The sequence below is a fragment of the Echiichthys vipera genome (genome assembly GCF_963691815.1).
Source record: "Echiichthys vipera genome assembly, chromosome: 10".
NCBI classification, from domain to species: domain Eukaryota; kingdom Metazoa; phylum Chordata; class Actinopteri; order Perciformes; family Trachinidae; genus Echiichthys; species Echiichthys vipera.
The window spans coordinates 1,799,333-1,825,222 of record NC_139835.1 but is presented as its reverse complement, the minus strand read 5'-3'; the positions used below and the strand labels follow the sequence as shown (position 1 = coordinate 1,825,222).

The 25,890-nt window shown below is 42.8% G+C and overlaps 2 protein-coding genes and 1 long non-coding RNA gene across 10 annotated transcripts in view; 2 read left to right on the top strand and 1 right to left on the bottom strand.

Moving 5' to 3' along the window:
- The window catches only part of LOC310952554 (interferon alpha/beta receptor 2-like), a 28,996-nt gene extending 18,007 nt beyond the window's left edge, over positions 1-10,989 (top strand). For 2 of the 3 annotated variants that reach the window (XM_083921184.1, XM_083921185.1), the window contains exon 8: positions 909-1,959. In XM_083921184.1, coding sequence (XP_083777310.1) covers positions 909-1,679 — 771 coding nt within the window. In that variant the 3' untranslated portion in view covers positions 1,680-1,959. Of the gene's footprint in view, positions 1-908; positions 1,960-10,872 lie in introns of those variants that run through there. The other variant, XM_083921186.1, reaches the window with a different exon arrangement.
- The window catches only part of LOC310952836, a 333,477-nt gene that overhangs the window by 181,346 nt on the left and 126,241 nt on the right, over positions 1-25,890 (bottom strand). The gene's annotated exons all lie outside the window — the stretch shown is intronic.
- LOC310952555 (interferon alpha/beta receptor 2-like) overlaps positions 10,962-25,890 on the top strand; it is a 48,721-nt gene continuing 33,792 nt past the window's right edge. For all 6 annotated transcript variants that reach the window (XM_083921188.1, XM_083921187.1, XM_083921192.1 and 3 more), the window contains exons 1-4: positions 10,962-11,053; positions 11,713-11,847; positions 23,964-24,093; positions 24,983-25,158. In XM_083921188.1, coding sequence (XP_083777314.1) covers positions 11,799-11,847; positions 23,964-24,093; positions 24,983-25,158 — 355 coding nt within the window. In that variant the 5' untranslated portion in view covers positions 10,962-11,053; positions 11,713-11,798. The remainder of the gene's footprint in view (positions 11,054-11,712; positions 11,848-23,963; positions 24,094-24,982; positions 25,159-25,890) is intronic.

Genomic DNA, 25,890 nt, shown 5'->3' with positions numbered 1-25,890 from the left:
AAGCATAGTGAAGCCTTAACTATTCCTCCCTCTCCAACTGTACTTTGAAATCAGTATGATATAAAATAGCATTTGACACACTGTGTATAACCATTTCTGTAATTGTCTTAAAGCAATAATAATCCTTCATACACTGACAGTGTAGAGACTGACAGTCCAGCTTTCTGTTGAGGCAGCACTCAGTCACTGCTGTTCAGGAGTTTCACTTTAAACATGTCCTGCTTTGGATCACTTCCAGCACTATCATTTGATGTGGCTGAATAGATCAGTGGTTCTCTCAACCAGAGGTCACTGTGACATCAATCACTTCCGTACACAACTGGTGGTTGATTAACATTTCAGAGATATGTGAAATGCAAACGTATTGACTTATGTTGTCATTCTCAGTCATAACTAACATTTAAAGATAAGAAAGAGAGAGTTAACACAATGTGCAGGCCTATCTGACATTTCGTTACATATTTGACGAACCACTACTAGCATTAGGAACAGAAATACCCCCAACGCCGGTCGATCTAACTAATAGTGTCATATTCTTCAGTTTGTGGCCCAACAGGTAAATTAAGTCTCCATCCTCATTAGTGGAAATGTTGTTATCAATGAGATATGAAAGCATCAAACATGCATTTTAGATAAATTAGATGAGTATATCCAGTTGTTCCTTGCCTTGTTTCATATGCTGGGAAGCGTAAACAAGCATTGTGATTGGTTCTATAGAAAAGCCAAATCTTATTAAATATGTATCAATTTAGGGGCTGTTCACATGAAAATGTTTGGGAACCACTTGAATAGATGATACCCTGCTGTATTTAGCAGGAATGGTGCATATTTGAGTAACATATCTATTAGACTGTCTCACTGTCATCTTCCCCAACCTCTCCTCCCTTGTACCCTTTTTGCCATTCCAGGATCTGGTGCCAGGCTACACCCTGGCACCAGAGAGGACAATCCCTGACAAGATCTCCTTTAACGCAGAGACAGAGAAGCACAACAATCCCACAACACCACAACCGACCACATGGGGCACTTACTCGGATGAGGAGGACGAAGGGGAGGAAGAAGAAGAAGAACACATCTACATGGACAGAGACGCAGAGCTGTGCTTGGGTCAAAGTTCCTGCGAGGGCTCTGTTGATGTGTCGGGGAACTGCAAGGTGGCTGCGTCAGGGGGCTCTGAGAGTTTAACAGCCAAGGAAGAGGGTCTGGACTCAGAGTTTAACACATATGAGGAGCTTGATCAAGACGAGGCCAAAGCTGAAGCAGAAGATGTCTCTTTCATGCCTGAGGGAGATCAAACTGGAGTCCAGGGACAAGTCACAGGTGAGGAGGAGGAAAAAGAGGTAGTGTGTGAGAGCTCAGGCCATATCAATCTGTTCTCAGTCACCCTTGCTGCACTGGCTGTGTATGAGGAAGAGGAGGAGCACAATACAGGAGATTCACTGATAGACTTTTTGAAACTGTCAGATCTGGAGCCTTTACTGCCCACAGGCTCTCAAACTGAGTCAGATGATTTGACAACTGTGGCAATAGTGCTGCCTACACAAAAAGACTTTACTGTGAATGGGTATGAAGGCAGATGTGCAGACGTGCCTGACTGTCTCAAAACCTGTGATGTTGAGACGCAGCATAAGGAGGAGGAGGAGGAAGAGGAATTCGCTGGATATATGAGACACACATGATATGTCCTGTTGTGTGTTATGTCAGTAATGAATTTCTTCCCAGTAAGAGCATTCCTTTTTATTTAAGAGAAATGTGTAATGGAAATATTCTAATGTGGTGTTGGTGGTCTGATTTCCTATTCTTAAGAAGACACAGGGTTTCCCTCAGATGGTTGTTAGTCCTGGCAGCCTAAGCAGATGTGGGGGTCAAAACCCAGAGGAGCGGCTTATTACAATTGTTGTGGCCTGTCCCAGGATACACCTTAACTTAACCACTCGATGGATTAATACAGTTGTGTGTAAAAAATAAATAAATCTTGGACTAAGGTGGTGGTAAATGATGGATTTAGCACCTTTCTAGACTTTTGACCACTCAAGTTGCTTTTTACACTGCTCATCACATTCACACAGACATTCATACACTGATGGCAGAAGCTACCTGTCCATCTAATCCACTGGTTCTCAAACTGTGGTTTCTCTGGTGGTACTTGAAGGAATCTCCAAAATAAAAAAAGGAAACAATTACTAAATTAATATGACACTAAGAGAATACTTAAACTTTTAAGATCTGTGAAATTTTATTTAAAATAAGTTTAGCATTTCCTGTCGTATTTTTGTTTCAGTATCAGCCTGCTACGTAGCCACGTTCATGAGTTACAAGCTAAACTGTGATGAAGGAGAGTAAGCAGAGGTAAAATTATTGGTTTGAAAACACTGACATGTCAGTTCTGATGCTTCTATTTCTAGAGATGCACCAATCCAGTTTTACCCGATCCAATCCGATAACGATACCTGGGCTGAGCGTATCGGCCAATACCCGACACAATGCGAGCCTACTGTTGAATGAATGAAGCATATATCTTTCCATGTGAGTGAAGGTATCAGGCTTGACATAAACATTTAGCCTTGTTAAAAAAAAAGGTGACAAATTAACACAGATATAAAAGTTCTTAATATTATTTGACAATTACAAAGTGTACATTAACAGCAAAAAGAAACAAATAACACTTCCATGTAAAGTGCACTGCGAACAGATATTTGAAAAAGTAATATAAAACCCTAACCGGTGATGCAAACATAGAATTGAAGTGATTAGATCACTGAAACTGTATTACTGTGTATGATATTAATAAAGAAATGAACGGCCTCATTCATCCAATATCCGATCCAGCCAATTGGTCAATGTCAGAGCCGATACCCGGATCAGTGCATCTCTAACCGGGCATTCACACTAAAAGCGATGGAGGCGATCAAATAGCCCGGTCATTGAGTATCGCGTCGCTTGCTCATATTTGTCACATTTTTGATCATCGCTCCATCGCGTCTATCGCAGGTAGCAGCCGGGGCGGCTAGCTAACTGAAGCTAACCTCCGGCTCAGCCTACTCTGCTGTTGTCCTAAATGGAAGTGATGCTAGTGCTAACAGGGATCTGAATGCTTCTAAAAGAACAGAAATGAGCTCCCATCGGAAGTGTGTGGCTCTTTAAAGAGCCGTTGTGTTGTAGTGAGATCAGGCCGTCAGGGATTTAACCTCTGAAGCCGTACAGGTGCTGCCCGGTCTCCGGTAGATCAGACCGGGATACGCTTCACTCTGCACTGACGGCTTTCTTCTTCTTCTGGATTTCCGGCAGACTAGATGCCTAAAGGCACGCCGCTGCCATCCACAATTCATAGTTATATCCAATATATTATCAGTAGGAACAGTCTGGTTTCCCCCAAAGACTGCAACAATAGCGGCTTTGGTGAGCCCCTGGATATTTAATGGAGAACTTCATTGAAACTTACCGCAATCTCAACACTGATTGGCTGTCGGGACTGATCACGTCAAATTTTTCATCTTCAAGTGACACGCGCTGAGGCGATAGACGCTTCATCGCATCGCTCTTATCGCTCAGAACACGTCGCCTGAAGCGACATCACGTGTCATCGCGTCATTTACATTGATTTTGAACGACAGCTTGAAGCTTTCATCACCTCCATCGCTTTTGGTGAGAATGCACCAAAAGTCAATAAACAATCTTCTGATTAGGAATAAAGCTCCCAGTCTGTAGCTGAAGAGTGTAGGCCTATGCTACTGTATTTGAACATTTGTCTTAGTGGTGGTACTTGAGAGCCTGATATTTTCTGGAGTGGTACATCATGTACAAAGTTTGAGAACCACTGAATTCACTCACACAGATGCATATTGAGTTATTCCCTGAAGTAGCTCGCCACTTCTCAAACATGAGTTATTCCTTCAAGGAGTTTGCCACTAATTAAAACATATCTTAGTTTAGCAATCATGTTAAAAATACATTTTTAAAAATACTCCCTGATGCTTAAACCCGACAGTCCATTTAGTCCATTTTCAACTCACATCTCCGGCGGAGCTTTTCTGGCATCCCTGTGGAGGTTGGGGGCATTGAACCGGAGTGGGCAATGTTCAAAGCTTCCATTGCTGAAGCTGCAGCGGTGAGCTGTGGCCTCAAGGTCTTAGGTGCCTCAAGGGGCGGTAACCCTCGAACACCGTGGTGGACACCGGTGGTCAGGGAAGCTGTCCGACTGAAGAAGGAGGCCTTCCGGGATATGCTATCCCAGACGACTCCGGAGGCAGTTGCAAGGTACCGACAGGCCAGAAGGGCTGCAGCCTCTGCTGTGTCAGAGGCAAAGCAGCGGGTGTGGGAGGAGTTCGGAGAAGCCATGGAGAAGGACTTTCGGGCGGCACCAAGGTGCTTCTGGAAAACCATTCGACATCTCAGGAGGGGGAAACGGGGAACTGTCCAAGCTGTTTAGAGTAAGGATGGGACGCTGGTGACCTCAGCCGATGAGGTAATCGGCCGGTGGAAGGATCACTTTGAGGAACTCCTTAATCCAACTAACATGCCCTCTTTTGTAGAGGCAGAGCTGGAGGCTGATGGGGAATCATTGTCAATATCCCTGGCGGAAGTCACTGAGGTAGTCAAACAACTCCACAGTGGCAAAGCCCCAGGGGTTGATGAGATTCGTCCAGAAATGCTGAAAGCTTTGGGTTTGGAGGGGCGGTCTTGGTTGACACGCCTCTTCAACATTGCGTGGAAGTCTGGGACAGTGCCAAGGGAGTGGCAGACCGGGGTGGTGGTTCCTCTTTTTAAAAAGGGGGACCAGAGGGTGTGTGCCAACTACATGGGTATCACACTACTCAGCCTCCCTGGTAAAGTCTACTCCAAGGTGCTGGAAAGGAGGGTTCTTCCTATAGTCGAACCTCAGATTGAAGAGGAACAATGTGGATTCCGTCCTGGACGTGGAACAACGGACCAGCTCTTCATTCTCGCAAGGATCCTGGAGGGGGCCTGGGAGTATGCTCATCCAGTCTACATGTGTTTTGTGGACCTGGAGAAGGCATATGACCGGGTTCATCGGGAGATACTGTGGGAGGTGCTGCGGGAGTATGGGGTGAGGGGGTCACTTCTGTTGGCCATCCAATCTCTGCACACCCAAAGCGAGAGCTGTGTCCGGATCCTCGACAGTAAGTCGGATTCGTTTCCGGTGGGGGTTGGCCTCCGCCAGGGGTGCGCTTTGTCACCGATCTTGTTCGTGATTTTCATGGACAGGATATCAAGGCGTAGTCGTGGTGGGGAGGGGTTGCAGATCGGTGGGCTGAGGATCTCGTCTCTGCTTTTCGCAGATGATGTGGTCCTGATGGCATCGTCGGTCAGTGACCTTCAGCACTCACTGTGAAACGGCTGGGATGAGGATCAGCACCTCTAAATCTGAGGCCATGGCTCTTAGCAGGAAACCGGTGGATTGCTTACTCCAGGTAGGGAATGAGTCCTTACCCCAAGTGAAGGAGTTCAAGTACCTCGGGATCATGTTCACGAGTGAGGGGACGATGGAGCGTGAGTTTGGCCGGAGAATCGGAGCAGTGGGGGCGGTGTTGCAGTCGCTCTACCGCACCGTTGTGACGAAAAGAGAGCTGAGCCGGAAGGCAAAATTCTCGATCTACCGGTCAATCTTCGTTCCTACCCTCACCTATGGTCATGAAAGCTGGATCATGACCGAAAGAACGAGGTCGCGGGTACAAGCGGCCGAAATGGGTTTTCTCAGGAGGGTGGCTGGTCTCCCTTAAAGATAGGGTGAGAAGTTCAGCCATCCGTGAGGAATTCGGAGTAGAGCCGCTGCTCCTTAGCGTTGAAAAGAGCCAGTTGAGGTGGTTCGGGCATCTAGTAAGGATGCCCCCTGGGCGCCTCCCTAGGGAGGTGTTCCAGGCACGTCGAGCTGGAAGGAGGCCTCGGGGAAGACCCAGGACTAGGTGGAGAGATTATATCTCCACACTGGCCTGGGAACGCCTCAGGATCCCCCAGTTAGAGCTGGTTGATGTGGCCCGGGAGAGGGAAGTTTGGGGTCCCCTGCTGAAGCTGCTGCCCCCGCGACCCGACCCCAGATAAGCGGATGAAGATGAGATGAAGATGAGATGAGATGCACGTCTGCTTAGTTTAGTGCACGCTCATTACGTGTTGCACGTAGAGTGTGTAATATGAGTAAACAAAGTTTTTTTTATCATGATTACTATTTTTTATTTTTTCAATCACTTAGATTAGGGCCATTTGTCTTGTGACAGTGTCACAAACAAACAAAAAACATGTTTCAGGAGAGTTTGGGGAAGATGCTCAAAAGGGTTTGAGCCCTGTACTATTACTACTATTAACTATCATTCACCTTAGGCTACTTTAAACATTTCCCCAAATCCCCTCAATCATCTGTGTATTGTTGTTCAAAATATATTATATATTAGATATATTACGTAATGGAATTAAAAACCCACATCGGTCGACCGCTCGTTCCCAAACCGAGCTGCACCACCTCCCAGGTAGGCTACCATAGACATATAAAGAGTAGATGCCGCATCGAACGTTGGGCCGCGAGAAATGCGGCCGCCATCTTGGATCGGTCATTCTCCCAGATCAGTTGTATGAGTGACTCGTTGAGCCTCTGAGTTGAGCAGCAGAAGGAACAAGATGCCAGAGCACTGTGCAGCGTATTCCTGCTCTAATCTAATATTACAATATAACAATTCATAATCAGTACGGTACAGTACAGTTTTAAACAATTATACATAAATCCATGCATTTTTGAATGTTATAGTGAGTCCCTCAGGCTGTGGCAGGTAGATACATATTTAGCTGCCAGAGGAGCTGCTGTCCCTTATTTTATTATTATTATCTTGTCACAGTAGAGGCGTGGAGATTAGCCTCTGTGGGAATGTTAGTTAATTTACCCCCCGGCCAGATGTGTGTGTGCAAGCCTGTGTAGATATGAAAGGAGAAGCAGGGAGGAGAGGGGTTGTTGTACATGTGGTCTAGTGTAAATGGATTGCACATTTCCAGCAGTAGGTCAGCGGAGGATGTGCTGTGGTTTCATGAGAGGAAGACACTTCAGAGACAGTTCATCTCAGGTCACCTCAGATATTCTCAGTTTTGTCTTTTTAAATATTGAACATGACATTGAGATGAATTATGAGATAATTTTTCATGTCATGTCACTTTTTTTTTTAAAGTTTAGACTATCAAAGGAGAAGTGGCAGAATCTGATCAATATCCTTTGCTGTTAAACTGTTTCATCAAACAGGAGCAACATGATGTGGGCTTTATTATAAAGAATGAATTAGAGATTTACGAGGCAAGCGTGAACATGTATTTCCACTCTGTGCCCGATATTCTCACAGCTGAACAAAATGTTCCATACATTTTTACTTGGTTCTCCACATCTCCACTTGAAAGCAGGACGAACGTCACATGTTTGTAAACCAGAGCTGATGAGTCCAGGCTTTTTTAGTTCAGTTGTACCACAGAAGTTGAAACAGCCTGAAAAGAAAAAATCATACATTTATTTAACTAAGGAAAAATCTTAAATGGTTTGTATAATTTAAAATGGATATTACTGAACTATGCCCCGTGTTTTTGTTTGCACATTAAATACAATTACTACATAATTAAAATATGTAATAAAGAAGACATTCACATAATTAGACCTTGCCTAAAATCAAAGGACACAGTCATTTTAGATACCATACAAAGTACTCCTACAACATCACTTTCTTTACCAATTAGAGCTACACTCAAATTGGTAACTGTGCAAGAACAAAACAGTGTGAAAATGATCGATTTAACAAAATTTTATATATATTTTTATACCACACACACTCGCTCAAATGTGGACCCTCCCTCTCCCTCTCCACTACCATGACTATGCGACTGGCAGAGCATGGATCATTTCTGAATATTTATAAACATATAGGGTTCGGCTCTTGCTTTTGTTTTTTTTAGTGCTTTAAATGAAAGTGTGTCTGTTTGACTTGTATTTAGATGTGTCCAAAATGTCATCTCTCTCTCTGACCTAATTGTATTGATACTCTTGATTTATATGTATTTTAATTTTCTCTGAGTGTGTGTGTGTGTGTGTGTGTGCGTGCGTGTGTTTGTGTGTGTGTGTGTGTGTGTGTGAGAGAGAGAGAGAGAAAGAGAGAGAGTGAGTGAGAGAGAGATTTATGTATTCATGTATGAAATATAGCCTATTAATACTCTATAAATGATTTCTCTTGTTGTGTTTATATTTATAGTGTTTGCAAAACACCTATCATACATCACATATATCATATATCAGAATATTCTATTACTGTTAATCCCACTGTGCGTCTACTCTTTATGTCTATGTAGGCTACCATAGACATAAAGAGTAGACGCCTCATCGAACGTTGGGCCTATTGGCGCTGACGAGCGGTGGGGCCGCCATCTTGGCCCGGTCGCCCGCTCCACTCAGTGTAAGGACAGGACACGGTTCAGCGTATTTTAATATTCACAGTGGGATTAACAGTAATAGAATATTCTGATATATGATATATGTGATGTATGATAGGTGTTTTGCAAACACTATAAATATAAACACAACAAGAGAAATCATTTATAGAGTATTAATAGGCTATATTTCATACATGAATACATAAATCTCTCTCTCACTCACTCTCTCTCTTTCTCTCTCTCTCTCTCACACACACACACACACACACACACACACACACACACACACACACACACACACACACACACACACACACACACACACACACACACACACACACACACACACACACACACACACACACACACGCACGCACGCACGCACGCACGCACGCACGCACGCACACACACACACACACTCAGAGAAAATTAAAATACATATAAATCAAGAGTATCTATACAATTAGGTCAGAGAGAGAGAGATGACATTTTGGACACATCTAAATACAAGTCAAACAGACACACTTCCATTTAAAGCACTAAAAAAAAACAAGAGCCGAACCCTATATGTTTATAAATATTCAGAAATGATCCATGCTCTGCCAGTCGCATAGTCGTGGTAGTGGAGAGGAGAGGGAGGGAGTGTGTGTGGTATAAAAATATATATAACATTTTGTTAAATCGATCATTTTCACACTGTTTTGTTCTTGCACAATTACCAATTAGAGTGTAGCTCTAATTGGTAAAGACAGTGATGTTGTAGGAGTACTTTGTATAGTATCTAAAATGACTGTGTCCTTTGTTTTTAGGCAAGGTCTAATTATGTGAATGTCTTCTTTATTACATATTTGAATTATGTAGTAATTGTATTTAATGTGCAAACAAAAACACGGGGCATAGTTCAGTAATATCCATTTTAAATTATACAAACCATTTAAGATTTTTCCTTAGTTAAATAAATGTATGATTTTTTCTTTTCATACTGTTTCAACTTCTGTGGTACAACTGAACTAAAAAAGCCTGGACTCATCAGCTCTGGTTTACAAACATGTGACGTTCGTCCTGCTTTAAGTGGAGATGTGGAGAACCAAGTAAAAATGTATGGAACATTTTGTTCAGCTGTGAGAATATCGGGCACAGAGTGGAAATACATGTTAAATCTCTAATTCATTCTTTATAATAAACCCCACATCATGTTGCTCCTGTTTGATGAAACAGTTTCACAGCAAAGGATATTGATCAGATTCTGCCACTTCTCCTTTGATAGTCTAAACTTTAAAAAAAAAGTGACATGACATGAAAAATGATCTCATAATTCATGTCAATGTCATGTTCAATTTTTAAAAAAACAAAACTGAGAATATCTGAGGTGACCTGAGATGAACTGTCTCTGAAGTGTCTTCCTCTCATGAAACCACAGCACGTCCTCCGCTGACCTACTGCTAGAAATGTGCAACCATTTACACTAGACCACATGTACGACAACCCCTCTCCTCCCTGCTTCTCCTTTCATATCTACACAGGCATGCACACACACACACACACACACACACACACACGCACACACGCACACACACACACACACACACACACACACACACACACACACACACACACACACACACACACACACATCTGGCCGGGGGGTAAATTAACTAACATTCCCACAGAGGCTAATCTCCATGCCTCTACTGTAACAAGATAATAATAATATAATAAGGGACAGCAGCTCCTCTGGCAGCTAAATATGTATCTACCTGCCACAGCCTGAGGGACTCACCATAACATTCAAAAATGCATGGATTTATGTATAATTGTTCAAAATTGTACTGTACCGTACTGATTATGAATTGTAATATTGTAATATTAGATAAGAGCAGGAATACGCTGCACAGTGCTCTGGCATCTTGTTCCTTCTGCTGCTCAACTCAGAGGCTCAACGAGTCACTCATAGAACTGATCTGGGAGAATGACCGATCCAAGATGGCGGCCGCATTTCTCGCGGCCCAACGTTCGATGCGGCATCTACTCTTTATATGTCTATGTAGGCTACAGCCATGATTTTATGGCTCCTCGACCATGCTCTACTTCTGTTAGGTCACGTGATTTCCTATCAACGTCTCCGTCAGACGGTGCTTTCAAATACCGCCGGACAAATTTAAATCACATCTACAAGCAACGTTAATGGCGCCAAATACAACTGTGAAAGGTTTTCGGCTCAAAATCAGGGAATGTATTTAATGTACAGTCTTGTCACCAGCCGTCACTTGGAGAATGTATCCTGTTCATTCTTATGTTTCTATTTTTTTTATATTGTGTACCATACTATGACAATTGCCTACTTTGTGTTTTGTTTCTCTGTTGTGTTGTATATTGACAGTGTTACATTTGTAATTACACATTTTTTACCTTTTACCCAACTAACACAGCATTGCTGATGTACATTCTTGTTCTTCCTTAAAGACATTTGCCCTCGTAGTGTACCAAAAGCCTATTCACCAAAATCAACTTAACCAGAGTTCCTTAAAGGCAACCGGAGCAGCACGTCTGTAGCGTGGGTCCGCCATGGGTGGGATGGAGGCTGCTTTACTCGTTTGACTGGCTGATGGATAAACTGAAACCATTGGAACGCGTCTCCTGACAGGTAGCTGTTCTATTAAACATACCATTGAATGTTACGAACAGTTTGTAGCGGTTTCCCTGTTCCAAACGCGCTGGCTTGCTAGTTAGTTTAGCGTTAACGTTACATGCTGACAAGGGAGCTAACGTTAGCTGAAGATAGCGAAAGATACCAGAGAACGTTACATTTCCTGCGAGTAGTTAGTAGTCTTGCGGAAACGACTAAAAGTTATCGTTAGCCTGGACATATTGTGTATGTATGCAAGTGTTCTGTACTGAAAGAACCGTTACAATGGGTGTTTTAAGATTACTATGCCAGGTAACGTTACACAGACGAAGTGAACATATTTTTCGACTTAATGCTAACGCCAGTGACAGTACTTAATCTTACGCTATGAAAGCTTCCGGGCAACGTCATTAAAGTAACGTTCACTTGGCATAAGGCTGAAATTTAAAAGTAAGTACGAATCTTGACTAGGCTTATTTACGATAAGATTAATTGCCAGACATGGAATCAATGGAAAGTAACGTTAACTCAGTAAAGTTAACCCGAGTCGACATTCATCACATTGACGTTAACGCTACATAACGTTACGTTTCTAAGACGCTTTTGTCCAAAGCGAGTTCTAATGGAACCACACGATAGGACTTTATGTGTGACTAACTCAAGATTTGTTGTGACAGAGTAATATGGAAAGTGAAAGGCGCGGCAGAGGTGTGGTGGCTGCTTGAGGGGCTGATGGCAGTGAAGCAGAGATGGTTTGGCCGTCATGACTGCTCTCATTTGGATCCTCGCATGGCTGCCTCATGTCCTGTCAGGTGAGTACACGCAAGTGATGTTAAACATTCTTTGCAAATGCGTGTTTTACATGAGGCCCATTATAAATAAGATCGATCTTTTGTTTCACGGAGCCTTGGTCAAGCTGACTTCAAAATAGCTTCATTTAAACAAACATTTGGAAAAAAAGACCACTTTTGAGAATTAAAATGATAAAAACAAGCCCTTTTCTTGAAAGGAGTACTGTACTGATTCAACATTAATCCGGTGACCCAGTGTTAATTGTTCATTTACCGCCTGTATTGGTCTTTTACCCAAATTTCCAGGTAACTGATTGGGAGTGATTTCATAACTGACTGTCCTTGCCTTCATGTCTGCAAAAAGGGATTGTCCACGAGGAAGATGGTGATTTAACCTCAGTGGATTGAGGATTTATTTAAACTTTAAACATATAGGTAAACAAGAAATGAAAAAGATTCAAAATAAGCGATCCAGCTTGTGAGGGCAGGAGACAGACGTAAGAAAGCTGTTGCCTCCAATCAGCCACACCTGGTCTCCCTCTGAGCAGGTAATCAAGGCTTTTGGGGTGGAGACATTAGACTCCAGGCCTGCAGAGGGTGCACATGGGACACTCACACAGAAAGGGTTACTTTCGCTCCAACATATCCGGCCCCTAATTGTATGCAATGTGAGCGTAATACAATTATAAAAACAGAAATAAAATGGAGCCTTTAAACATATTCCTCAACCAAATTATGTCTTTAAATAAAAAATAATAAAAAAAAAAAAAAAAGATTACATACTTTCAATGGGTTGGTTGAGGTTGGTTGTCAGGGGAGCAGTCTTCTACCAGCAAACAGACTTTTGTGATGGGCCGTTCAAGAACACTAGTCTTAGTTTTGATCTGTACTGAACGCACCAGCCCTTTACCATCTTGAAAGGTTTGTAGGACTCTTCCCAACGTCCAGGACCCTCTGTGTGCTGTTGCGTCCACAATCAAGACAATGTCTCCTATTTGGATGTTCCTTTTTGGATTTATCCATTTTTGCCGTTCTTGCAACAGTGGTAAATATTCTTGGGCCCATCTCTTCCAAAACAAATCAGCTATGTATTGGGCTTGTTTCCACCTGCGCCTCAGATACATGTCAGCCTTCTGAAAAATCCCTGGTGTTAGAACAGGTTTAGACTTTAAGAGAAGAACATGGTTAGGTGTCAGAGCTTCGAGATCGTGTGGGTCAGGTGACGTGGTAGTGATGGGTCGACTGTTGAGGATTGCCTCTGCTTCGCATAAAATGGTACATAGGCCTTCATCATCAAGTACTTGCTGGTGCAGAACTGACAAAAGCACTTTTCTCACCATTCTGATGATCCTCTCCCATACACCACCATGGTGAGATGCTGCTGGAGGGTTGAAAGACCATTTGATGTTATCCTTAAGCAGGGAATTCTTTATTTTGTCCTGATCTAAACTCACAAGAGCCTTTCGTAATTCCTTTTCAGCACCTACCAAGTTGGTCCCGTTATCTGAGCGAATGTGAGAGACTTGACCTCTGCGACATGTAAACCTTCTGATAGCACAGATGCAGGAGTCTGTGTCTACAGAATATGCCATCTCTAGATGCACCGCCCTGCTAGACATGCAAGTAAAGATTACCCCGTACCGTTTCACAAGGCTTCTGGCCCGTTTGGTTTCGATTGGGCCGAAGTAATCCATTCCCACATTTGTAAAGGGGGGGAGATCGGGCATTAATCTTTCTTGCGGTAAGTCTGCCATTTTTTGTATTTTTGTTCTTCCAGCTACTCGCCTGCAGGTAACGCATTTGTTAATTATGCTTCTAACTGCAGAATTTGCATTTGTGATCCAGTACCTTTTACGAAATTCAGAGAGAACATGGTTTCTTCCGCTATGGCCTGTGCGCTCATGGATATGACGCAATATCAGAGAGGAGATTGGATGGCTCTTATGCAGGATGATTGGATGTTTTACTTGCTCAGGCATAGCTGACCTGCAGAGGCGTCCACCAACTCTCAGTATGCCATTGTCCAGCACTGGATCCAACTTAAATATGCAGCTTGTTCTTTGCACACCAGGTGGCGCCATTTCCAATTTGGCTAATTCCTTGGAGAATGTTTGTCTTTGGCTTATTCCAATGATTACTTTCTCTGCCATTTCCAGGTCTTCAATGTTAAGACTCTGACCGACCAATGTTGATCTGAAGGCTTGCATCTTTATAGCAGCTTCTTTGCTTTGAGCACCCAGGTGTGTGGATTTGATTTTCTTTCTTTGATTTGCAAGGATCTTCAACACATTCTTGAATTTCAAGAGCCAAGCTACTGCCTTCTTAAGTTTCAGCCAATCTGAAAAATGTGATAACAGTTGAGCGGTTGGGCTCTCTTTATCTTGAACGTCAATACTCAAGACGGTAACTTTCTTTTTTACCTCTTGGTCAACCATTGGGCTGAGCTGGAAGTCGATAGGATGGACTGGCCACTCATCTTCTGGTTTGCAGAGAAAGGTTGGGCCTTCTATCCACCGTTTACATTCAAGGAATTTTTTGACAGTCAGGCCTCTGGACGCATCATCAGCTGGGTTTGATTTTGTTCCCACAAACCTCCACTGGGACAAGCTGGAAAATTTCCTGGATAATGGATATCCGATTGGCGACAAAGGTGTGGAACCGTGCATGCTCATTGGCTATATACTTCAGGACTGTCTGACTATCAGTCCAAAACACTGAGTTTTCAAGTTCAAATTGCAGCTCTAACTTAAGCATTTTATCCACCCTGACTGACAGCACTGCCGCGGAGAGCTCCATTCTGGGGATCGTCATCTGCTTCAAGGGAGCCAGTCTTCCTTTTCCCATCATGAAGGAGACGCAGACTTCTCCCCGATCATTCTCCATCCGCACATAACTTGCAGTGCGGTAGCCATGTTCAGAGGCGTCTGAAAAGTGATGCAGTTGAGCTCGTGTTGGTTTTCCAAAGTGCTTTGGTTTAATGCAGCGAACCACACTGAAGTCATTCAGCTTCTCAAGACTAGATGTCCACTCCATCCACTTCTGCGATGTTGCAGAAGGAATCGGTTCATCCCATGCATATTTTTCCTTGCATAACTGCTGGAGCATATGCTTGACAGGTAAGGTGACTGGGGCTAAGAAGCCAAGTGGATCGTACACTGAGCTAACAACAGATAGTAGCCCCCTTCGAGTGAGTGGCTTGTGTTTCAGTGTGATCTTAAACATGAATGCATCATTCTCGATACACCACTGGAGTCCAAGAACCCTCTCCATTGGCAGTTCATCTTTCTCCAAGTCCAGCGTTTTGACTTCTTTGGCTCGATCTTCTTGAGGGATAGCAGAGAGCACGGTGCAGCAGTTACTTGCCCATTTGGTGAGGTAGAATCCTCCCATCTGACAGGCAGTTGACAGGTCTTCAACGAGTTGCACGGCTTCCTGGTCTGAGGGCAAGGACTTCAAACAATCGTCAACATAGAAATTGTTTTTAATAGTACTGATTACTTCTGCAGTAAAGTTACTTTTGTTGTCTTCTGCAGTCCTCTTTAAGGCAAAGCTTGCGCAGCTTGGAGATGACGCTGCTCCGAACAAGTGGATGAGCATGCGGTGCTCTACTGCTCTTTGATCCACGCTACCTTCAGGCCACCAGAGAAATCTTAAGAAGTCCACGTCTTTGGCTGACACCCTCACTTGGTGGAACATGGAGCGGATGTCTGCCATTACAGCAACTGGCTCAAGCCTGAACCTGACGAGAACTCCGACTAAGGTGTTTCTTAAGTCTGGGCCTTTTAGTAATTCTGAATTGAGTGAGGTTCCTTGGTAGGATGCACTGCAGTCAAAGACAACTCTTAAGGTTTTCTTCTTGGGGTGGTACACCCCATGGTGTGGGATGTACCACACTCTGCCATCTGCCTTTTCTAGCTGTTCAGATGGTACCACTTCAGCATACTTCTTTTCCATAATCTCTGACATAAATTCACTGTATTCTTTTTTGAATTGCTCATGTCTTTGAAATTTTTTCTTCAGGCCTTGGAGGCGCTGTTCTGCCGCAGATCGATTATTTGGCAGGACTTGGTTTTCTTTCCTGAAGGGTAAGTCCAGGACATAGTGTCCATCTTCCAGCGTTATACTGCTATTCGCACATTTCATGAATTTCTTATCTTCCACTGACATTTCAGGTTTGTCTTCTGATGCTCTTTCGCTGAAATCTTGATTATATTGACTGATCAAAAGCTCCTCTATTCTGGCTATTGAGATCCTATTGCATATGACTGCTGGACAATTAGTTGTCCTGGGATCATAGCCTCTAAGGGGGCCATTAACAACCCATCCTAGGTGTGTTCTTATGGCGAAAGGTCCACCTTGTTCACTATTAATCACCTCCCAGGGTTCCATGACTTTGTGAGCATTTGATCCAATTAACAACTCAACTTTGGCATCAATAACAGGTAATGTCACCTTTTGCAGATACGACCATTTTGAGAGATCTTCCTTTCTGATCATGTTGTCCTTCGTCACAGGCATCTCTTGCTGCGTGTAGGCATCTGGTAAAGCAACAAAGTCAGAACAATTCAATCCAGCAGCTTCAAGTCCTGTGACTAGATATGAGGGGATGCATTTCTCTTGACTCAAAGTACGTAACATAATGTTGGTTTTTCTTCCTTTAATGTGCAGTTTTGACATTAGTTGTTCAGTGCAAAAGGTAGCAGAACTGCCTGAATCAAGGAAAGCATATGTCTTAATTACCTGATCATTTTTGCTGCTTTTTACCTGGACGGGAACAATGGAAAGTGCACATTCGTTCTTACCGGCCCCAATATGCCCACAATATTTTAAGGTAACAGGTTGATCATGGTCATGGTCCACAGGAGATCTCTGCGTCTCTGTGGCTTTGCTTGTCATTTGTTGATTCTCTATGTGTAGGAGTCCAGGATGTGGTTTCTTACATACGTCACGTCAGGCGCCTTTTGCAGTCCTTGCTGATGTGTCCTTTTGTAAGACATCCAAAACAGATTCCATTTTTTCTTAAAAAGTCAATCTTCTCTTTGTTTGGCTTTTTTCTTAAACTTGAGCACAGTGCAAGCGTGTGTGTATCCCTGCAGAATCCACAATATATTGGCCGAGCCAGTTGGTCAATTGTTGTGGCGAAGTTTCCAGTCGATTTGGGTTTAGGCAGAGGTTTTGGTTTGTCCTTATTCTGAGGGCCATCTAAGATGTTGCCAAACACAGGGTCAGAATAGATGCGAACTTGTTTCTCAAGGAATTCAACAAGATTGTAGAATGTTACTCTTGCATTATTTTGTGTTTGCATATCTGAAGCGATTTTGTGAGGAAGTTTAAACACTATGGCTTTGAGGATGGACGCCAGATTCAATTCATCCATGTACATCATACTTTCCATTGAATTGCAGCAACTTCTAAGAAACAGTGTGTATGCCTGCAATGCTTTTGGGTCTTCTGCTTTAATTGGTGACCAGGAAAGAGCTTTTCCTATATAAGCGCTTGCAATCCTATATTCATTGCCAAAATTTTCTTTTAACAGATTTTTAGCAGTTTGGAAACCTCTGTCAGAAGGCAAATACTGACAACTCTTTACGAGCTCTTGAGCAGCACCCTTTGTGTACTGTTCAAGAAAAGACAGTCTCTCTACGCTAGTCTCCACTTTGGATTCAATACTTTGTTCAAAAGACCGGATAAATGACTGGTACTGCAAAATATCACCATCAAAAGGCACTAAATCTCTTTTTGGCAGAAAGGCAATTTGTTGATGTCTTACCAGAGACCTTGTGATGTTGTTTTGGCTTTCAAGGAGTGTGTGGAGTTGATCAGGCTCCGCTCTTCCCTGTGAAGCTTGTGTTTGTTGCGCCATTGCAGCTGTAGGTGGAGGTGAAGTTCTTGGTGGTTCACTGATCAGTACTGTCTGACGACTTGGTCTGGTGGTAGCAGCAGTCTGTTGAGCCGTTGTTGTACGTTGTGGTTGAAGCGCGTAGACTTCAGTATGTACGGGCATATGGACAGTAGAATGATGCCAGGTAGTTCCAGTCTTTGGTCTTACACTAGGCGTCATGGCGAAGTCTTTAAAGTCCAGTGTATCTTCTTTGTCTATGTGTTTCTCGAAATATTCGGTCATGCCGTCCGTGCTTGTTGAATCTTCATGATCCCTCAGCCGTTTTCAGAACGGATATTTTGGCTGACACTGCTGCCAATTCTGTTTGTATATTCAACAGCTCTTTCTTTTTTCTTAGTTGTTCCTCCTTTTCCTCTAAAGCGTGTTTTTCTTTTAAATAAGCAGCCTTCACCAGAAGAGTTGCCTTTTCAACCTCTGCCTGTATGCGTGAAGAAGAGGAGTGTGAAGATAGGACAGAGCGGCTTCGTCCCTTTGACGCTTGGGATCCATGATTTTTTACTACTGAAGCACTGTCTTCAGGTCTGATGTCATCAGTAACAATAGCAAGCTGGTCATGGGTCTCCTCCTTAGCCGCCTCTTCTTTCGTTTCCAAGCTGGCCCACCATTGCGAAAGGGAGGAAAGGAACTCTGTTATCACTGTCCACTTAGGTTCGAACCAAATTTTTGTATCATTTTCACAGTCTTCTTTATTTAACAAGCGCTGATACTGTGAGTGAGCTTCATTAAATTCATCCAATTTTGTTTTGTACATTGTCTCATTAGCTTTTATTTCACTAGCGCAAGTAGTGTCATTCATTAATTCTTTAATGATATTCATGCGCCTGGTCAGCTGGCTAAGCTTGCCTTTTCTAGTTGAGCGCATCTCATCCAAGGCCCGCCGACCAACCTCATCCCCACCGGGGTCATCCAAATCTCCAACAAAAGTCCCTTTTGACATTTCGTCAGCCATTTTTATGAAATAAGTCAGCCACTTAGGCCCTCAAAACATGAACAAAACACAAAAGTTTCACATGATCAGGTCCATTTCCAAGTAACAGAAATTGTAACAGAAATCTTTTTCACTTGCAGGTAGCAAGGCTTTTCATCGTACTTCCCTTTGAAAGTTCTCAAGATGGCTGTCCTTTGTTAGTTGCCATGTGCTCGTCCAAACAATCAATCCGTAGAAGTCCAAGTTCGAGCTTACATCCACTGTGCAAAATCCATATGAATCCAAATCCTTCAGAGTCTTGTACTCCAGTACTTCTCAAAAGGCAGCTTTCTTACTTAATGTATTGGTCTTTTACCCAAATTTCCAGGTAACTGATTGGGAGTGATTTCATAACTGACTGTCCTTGCCTTCATGTCTGCAAAAAGGGATTGTCCACGAGGAAGATGGTGATTTAACCTCAGTGGATTGAGGATTTATTTAAACTTTAAACATATAGGTAAACAAGAAATGAAAAAGATTCAAAATAAGCGATCCAGCTTGTGAGGGCAGGAGACAGACGTAAGAAAGCTGTTGCCTCCAATCAGCCACACCTGGTCTCCCTCTGAGCAGGTAATCAAGGCTTTTGGGGTGGAGACATTAGACTCCAGGCCTGCAGAGGGTGCACATGGGACACTCACACAGAAAGGGTTACTTTCGCTCCAACACCGCCTCACGCCAAAGGTTAAATAGACATGAGTATTTTCATATTAAAGTTCTACTCTATAAGATTTGAGATACATTGTTTCTAGGGGCCTCTATTGCAGTAAGAGCAGTTTGCACAATGGAGCAGTTCCTTATTGCCCCCCATGTTAAATAGGCTGTTTTTCACAGCATAATAAAACCTGTTTAAGGCCTGGGACAAATTCAAATTATAGTATGTTTAGGTCATATCTCCATGACAACACTAAAGGGGGGGGGGATTAAAGTTTATGAATAATTAGGGGGTGTGAACTCAGTTACAGCTAGCCTCTGGCGCTCACTTCTCCTCAGAGGTAAACGTCACCCAGATGGACGTATCTACCTCTCCCCAACGTCACATACATGCCCTTTTTTGGTAAGGGGAAATGAGGTGGAGTCGAAATCTGACAACATGGCAACTCCCGTAGGCGAGTATGTTTGGATCAAGTTGAGAGAACGGACCTCGACAGAGAGGCTACGTCCATTTTTTAAAAGATTTTTTTTTGTCAGTTTAAGCCTTATTATATAGGACAGACAGGAATGTGGTGAGAGGGGGAGACATGCAACAAAGGGCCGCAGGTCATGGTCGATCCCGCAGGCGCTGCCTTGAGGACCTTCAGCCTCTTTACACGGGGCGGCTGCTCTAACCTCTCAGCCACCGTTCGTCCCATGTCCAGTTTTTACACAGTCTATGGCAGCGGTCCTCAATAGGCGGCCCCCGGCCCGCCAGCCGCCTATTTCTGGCCCCCGAACAATTATTCCTTCACCATGTGTTTTGGTTTGGGTCAGCACGTGTGCATCGGGACTTGTCTCCATGCCAACGATACACAGACACTTGGGTCAATCACTGCTGCGAGCACAATTTTTAAGTTTCACTTTCGCTTTTGGAGAAGCTCGCATGATGATGTTTTGCCGGCTGCAGGAGACTCGATTGGACGAAAATGGCGTGTTCCAAGTTCAGTGCTAAAAGGAAAGTTGACAGTGAAAATCGACAGTTCAAAGAAGAATGGACTGAAAAATTTTCATTCATTCTACCTTCAAACAGCACAAGACCGATGTGCTTAATATGCCAGGAGAAGATAGCTGTGACGAAGATTTCCAATTTAAAACGTCATTATGAGACGAAACATAGGCATTTTGAGGAGACATTTCCTCAAAATTCTGAGGTTAGAACAACGAAAATCAATGCACTTATATCATCATATCAAGCTGCAAGCAGGATGAGTGCTCCCTCAGAGTGGCGTGGACTTTGGGTAAGCACAAGAAGCCATTTTCAGATGCAGAAATAATAAAAGAATGCATGACTGAAGTGATGGACACAATGTTTGAAGGCAAACAAAAAGAGGAAATGGCAGCTAAAATTAAACAAATCCCCCTCTCAGATTCCACAGCAACCAGACGCACTGAAGTACTGGCTGGTGATCTAGTTAAGCAGCTGTGTGATGGAATAAAACATGCAGAGTGCATTTCCCTAGCTGTGGATGAGTCCACTGACACCACTGATAATGCTCAGTTGATGGTGTTTGTGAGGTATTATGAAGAGTCAAAAAGGGAGTTTGTTGAAGATGTGTTGGGCATGGCAAACCTCTGTGGACAGACAAGGGGTGAAGACATTCACAATGCAGTACTGGAAATGCTGAAAGAAAAAGGAATAGATGTGAAGAAAGTTGTGTCAGTTGCTACTGATGGAGCTCCAGCTATGTTAGGACAGAAATACACTCTCCCTTCTTATTTGTGGTTCTTTGTGATTATATTTAAAAAGAAAAGTGTTCTTAACCCCCTCCTGATACATTTGTTTTTTGACAGGGGTCATGTTTTGTTTTATTTAACTATTTATTTTAATTTATGTCAAAATGGAAACTACATTTTATTGTTATTTTAGTATTTTTGTTGTTTTGAATGAAAATAACTTTTTTTTTTTTTTTTTTTAAATATTACAGTATTATTGCATGTGGCCTGACCAACCTCAATAAATGGACCTTTGAGTCATTAAAAAAATTCTTTGTGGCCCTTTAAGATTTGTATTTGAGTACCCCTGGTCTATGGTCTCCACAGACAAACCGATTGGAACACTCAGCAAAAAGGCAACAAGTGCTTTCAGTAGAGGACATTTGATTAGTCACCATTGTTTTTTGTTTCTTTTTCTTTGGACTGGAGGTTGAACAGTCTTCTTTCTCTGTCTGTTGACCCTTCATTGTGAGTCAGCAGTAATGAAATGGACCTGCGCCTGTCAGACACAGAGCAAGCCTGACTCAGAAGTTGGATGTTCCAGATTTCCCATTACAATGAAACACCATACACTTCAGTGACTAGCTCCACCTTGGCAGACCAATCGCTGCTGACTGACGTAAAGGTGTCACTAATAGAGCACTGCATTTGAATTTTGCGTGGCAAGACACTCAAATGTATTTCTGGGCAAGGCAGCAAACGGGTAGAAGAATGTTGTGTGAAATATGATTTAAGAAAATATAAGGGGTCACTTATTTTGTAAATTATTTCCCTGATTTTTCTGGAACATATTCACTGAACTAAACTGTAAATGTGTTCTATGGTGTGACAAAATCAAGAAAAAAAAGTCTATACTAACATGAGAGATTTATTCTCATTGTTCAGACACTTATTTTCATATACTGTTACTTCTTTGATATGGAATTTTGAATAACACTATTTTTCCCCAAGACTTGGGCAGTTTCAATAAATGCAAGTCAGACTTTGCCGTCATCCTGTAAATACTGTTGAAAAATCGTACCAATTTAAGTTAAGTGATGTCTATACCTCTGCTACTGAAATATTGAACTGTTTTATTGAAGATATGGGATAAACACATTTTTGGTTATTTTATGTATGTCCCACTATAGGACATTGCAGTTTGTATGGAAAGTATTCAGACCCCCTTAATCTTCTCACTCTTTGTTAATTTGAAGCCATTTCCTAAAATCATTTAAGTTGATTTTTTTCTTCTCATTAATGTACACACAGCAGCCCATTTTAACAGAAAAACACAGAATTGTAGAAATGTTTGCAAATTTATTAACGAACTAAGTGAAATATCACATGTCCATAAGTATTCAGAGCCTTTGCTCAGTATTGAGTAGAAGCACCTTTTGAGCTCATACAGCCAGGAGTCTTCTTTGGAATGATGCAACAAGTTTTTCATACCTGGATTTGGGGATCCTCTGCTGTTCCTCCTGCAGAACCTCTCCAGTTCTGTCTGGTTGGAGGGTAAAGGTTGATGAACAGCCATTTTCAGGTGTCTCCAGAGATGCTCAGTTGGGTTAAGTCAGGGCTCTAGACGGGCTGTTCAAGAACAGTCAGAGTTGTTCCAAGACACTCCTTTGTAATGTAGCTGTGTGCTTAGGGATATTGTGTTGTTGTTAACCTTCGGCCCAGTCTGAGGTCCTGAGCACTCTGGAAAAGGTTTTCTTCTCTGTACTTGGCCCCATTCATCTTACCTTCAGTTGAACAAGTGGCCCTGTCCCTGTAGCTAAAAAAAGGCCCCACAGCATGATGCTGCCACCACCATGCTTCACTGTTGGGATTGGATTGGGCAGGTGATGAGGTGCCTGGTTTCTCCACACATACAACTGAGAACTAAGACAAAAAGTTCAATCGTGGTCTCATCACACCAGCGAATCTTATTTCTCACAGTCTGGAGTCCTTCAGGTGTTTTTTGGCAAACTCTGTGCAGACATGTGTCGTGCACTGAGGAGAGGCTTCATTCGGTCCACTCTGCCATAAAGCCCTGACTGGTTGCTCATCCACAGAGATCTTTGGGCTCTTCTTTACCTCTCTCAGCTCTAAGAAGAGTTCTGGTCATCCCAAACTTCTTCCGTCACAGGATTGTGGAGGCCACTGTGCTCTTAGGAGCCTGAAGTGCAGTAGAAATTCTTTTGTGACCTTGGCCTGATCTATGCCTTGCCACTGTTCTGTCTCTGAGCTCTTCGGGCTGTTCCTTCAACCTCATTATTCTCATTTGCTCTGACATGCGCTGTAAGGTCTTATATAGACAAGTGTGTGCCTTTCCTAATCAAGTCCAATCAATTGAATTACACCCAGCTGGACTCCAATAAAGGTGTAGAACCATCTCAAGGATGATCAGAAGAAATGCACAGCACCTGAGTTAAATATACGATTGTCACAGAAAAGGCTCTGAATACTTATGGACATGTGATATTTCAGTTGTTTTTTTTTAATACATTTGCCAACATTTCTGCAATTCTGTGTTTTTCTGTCAAAAAGAGGTGCTGTGTGTACATTAATAAAAATAAAAACAACTTAAAAGATTTCAGCAAAGGGCTGCAAATTACCAAGGAGTGAGAAATTTAAGGGACTCCGAAACTTTCCTTACCCACGGTATTTCCCCAACTATATTTAAATTCCCTGTTAAGGGCCAAACTTCAATTTATTAAATTCCAGGTTCATTCCTGTTTATTGCCTTAAATTCCAGGTTTATTCCTGTTTATTCCCATGCTGGTTAGCAAAATCCTGCTCCAGACTCTACTGTGGGCAGAGTGAGACTAAAATAATGACTCTATGATATACAGTATATATGTATGTATCCATTTAATGTCATGTTTGTTTGTATTCCAGCTAGAGGTAAACTCCCAGAGCCTGTCAACGTGACCCTGACTTCGATCCATTTCAATCATGTGCTGAGATGGGAGCGTGGACCAGGGACACCCACAGGAGTCTACTACAGTGTCACTGTTAAGACAGACACGTAGGTTTTATCTGTGTTTGTGTTTATACTTAAATTGTGGTACAACAGTGTCCTGGGGAATCCCTATAGATCAGTCAGTTTCAGACTTTTTATACAAAGACACACCAAAGTTAGGGAAAGTTTTCAGTCACAGATAAGTGTATTAAGTTGTAGTATTATTCCATCTAGTTGTCCTAGGTTAGAACAAATGTTTAATGCACAAACCATCATGTCATACAAACCGTATTAAGTGGAAGAATGATACACTTTGTAAACAGTGGCGCCAATCATGCATCAAGCACACGCTACGCTGCACACTCCAGCTGTGTTGGAACCCCACATGTCCCTCATCTTTTGTTATTGTGTTTCCTAAATGCCATCAAACTAGCTGACATAAATGAGATAGATACAACATTTATAAAGCAGTTGATTTAGCTTTAATTTGTCATTATTCTTGGATGTAAGAATATGAATAAAACAGTTAAAAAGTAGCCGCTGCTCTGCAGTACAGCTGTAGTGCAGTGCCTCTTTACGCACCACAGAAGCTAGGAGAGAGCAAAAGAGAGGTTGATTTCAGTTAGTAGCCTACCTTTATTACACTTCATTATTATATAGAGTTTGAATGTTACGCCCTGTAAATTCAGATGGATTTTGGTTGGCAGTTTTTCTATCATTCATCAAATTGATCTGAAAGTGATCCCAACAAGATTGTTCATCAATATAATTGTTAAAGTTATGGTGTGGATTCCTCCATCCATTTGAAATAGAAAGATTAGAAGAGGAGAAAGAGTTTGAACAAGAAGTGTTAACAACAACTTCTGCGGCCAGATAGCTTTACCAAAAGCTCTCTTTTCTGGTTGAACCTTTAAAAGTCTAAAGTCTGCTTCTTTGCCTCCTGTTGGTCCTGAAGGGGAACTTCCTGGGTGCCAGTGGCTGGCTGCAAGCATGTCCAGCATCCTCTGGTTTGCAACCTGGCAGAGGCCTTCCCTGACAAAGATCGGGTCTACTTTACCCGGATACAAGCACTGCTGGAAGCACAGGTGTCAGAACCATTCATCCAGCAAGGATTCAAACCCATCAAAGACTGTAAGTGTCACTGTATTGAAACTAGAAAACGTTTAATAAAAGGGAAAGATAAAGAAGATGACTTCTGGGGATGCCTTAACCTTAGAGCCTTCTCTCCTCTTCATGCCACGCCATCTTTTTCTCTCCATTTGATGTTCTGTTTCTTTTCCAATTTAGCAGTTAATTTCTCTTTTTGTGTCTATTCATTGTGTCCTTGCTTTTGGGTTTCCTGAACCAATCCCTTGTAGAGTTCTGTGGATTATCCCTGCCCTTAAACATATTCCTATGTCTGCTACTACGAGTTAATCGTTCAAAATGTTCCCTGTTTTAATACTCCGAAGTGCTGACAGGTCTTCATTCTCCCCTGTTGTCTCTCTGAATGATGACAGGGCAGCTTGAACAATCAGATGATGAATGGTGGTAGATGGTTTGACTGCAAGCCAGGAATCCTCATAGGTTGTTACCTTTAGAGCGTACTCAGAGCCTACTCACACTGTCCTTTTGGCCGCGGCCAAAACCGTTTTTTCAGCTAAAGCCTAGTACCTTTAAGCAGTGTGAGTGCACCCGCTCGGCGCTCAACTGCGGCCAGCGGACCGTCCACGGCCCGCTTGAAAGAAGTGGGCTTTAGCGGAGCCGTTTGCACATGTACGAGCACGAGCGTGTGCACGTGTACGAGCACGAGCCCTACGGCAGTATCGTTATGTCCGCCTGTTCGGACATGTAAATAGAAGGACGGACCATGCGCGGACATTT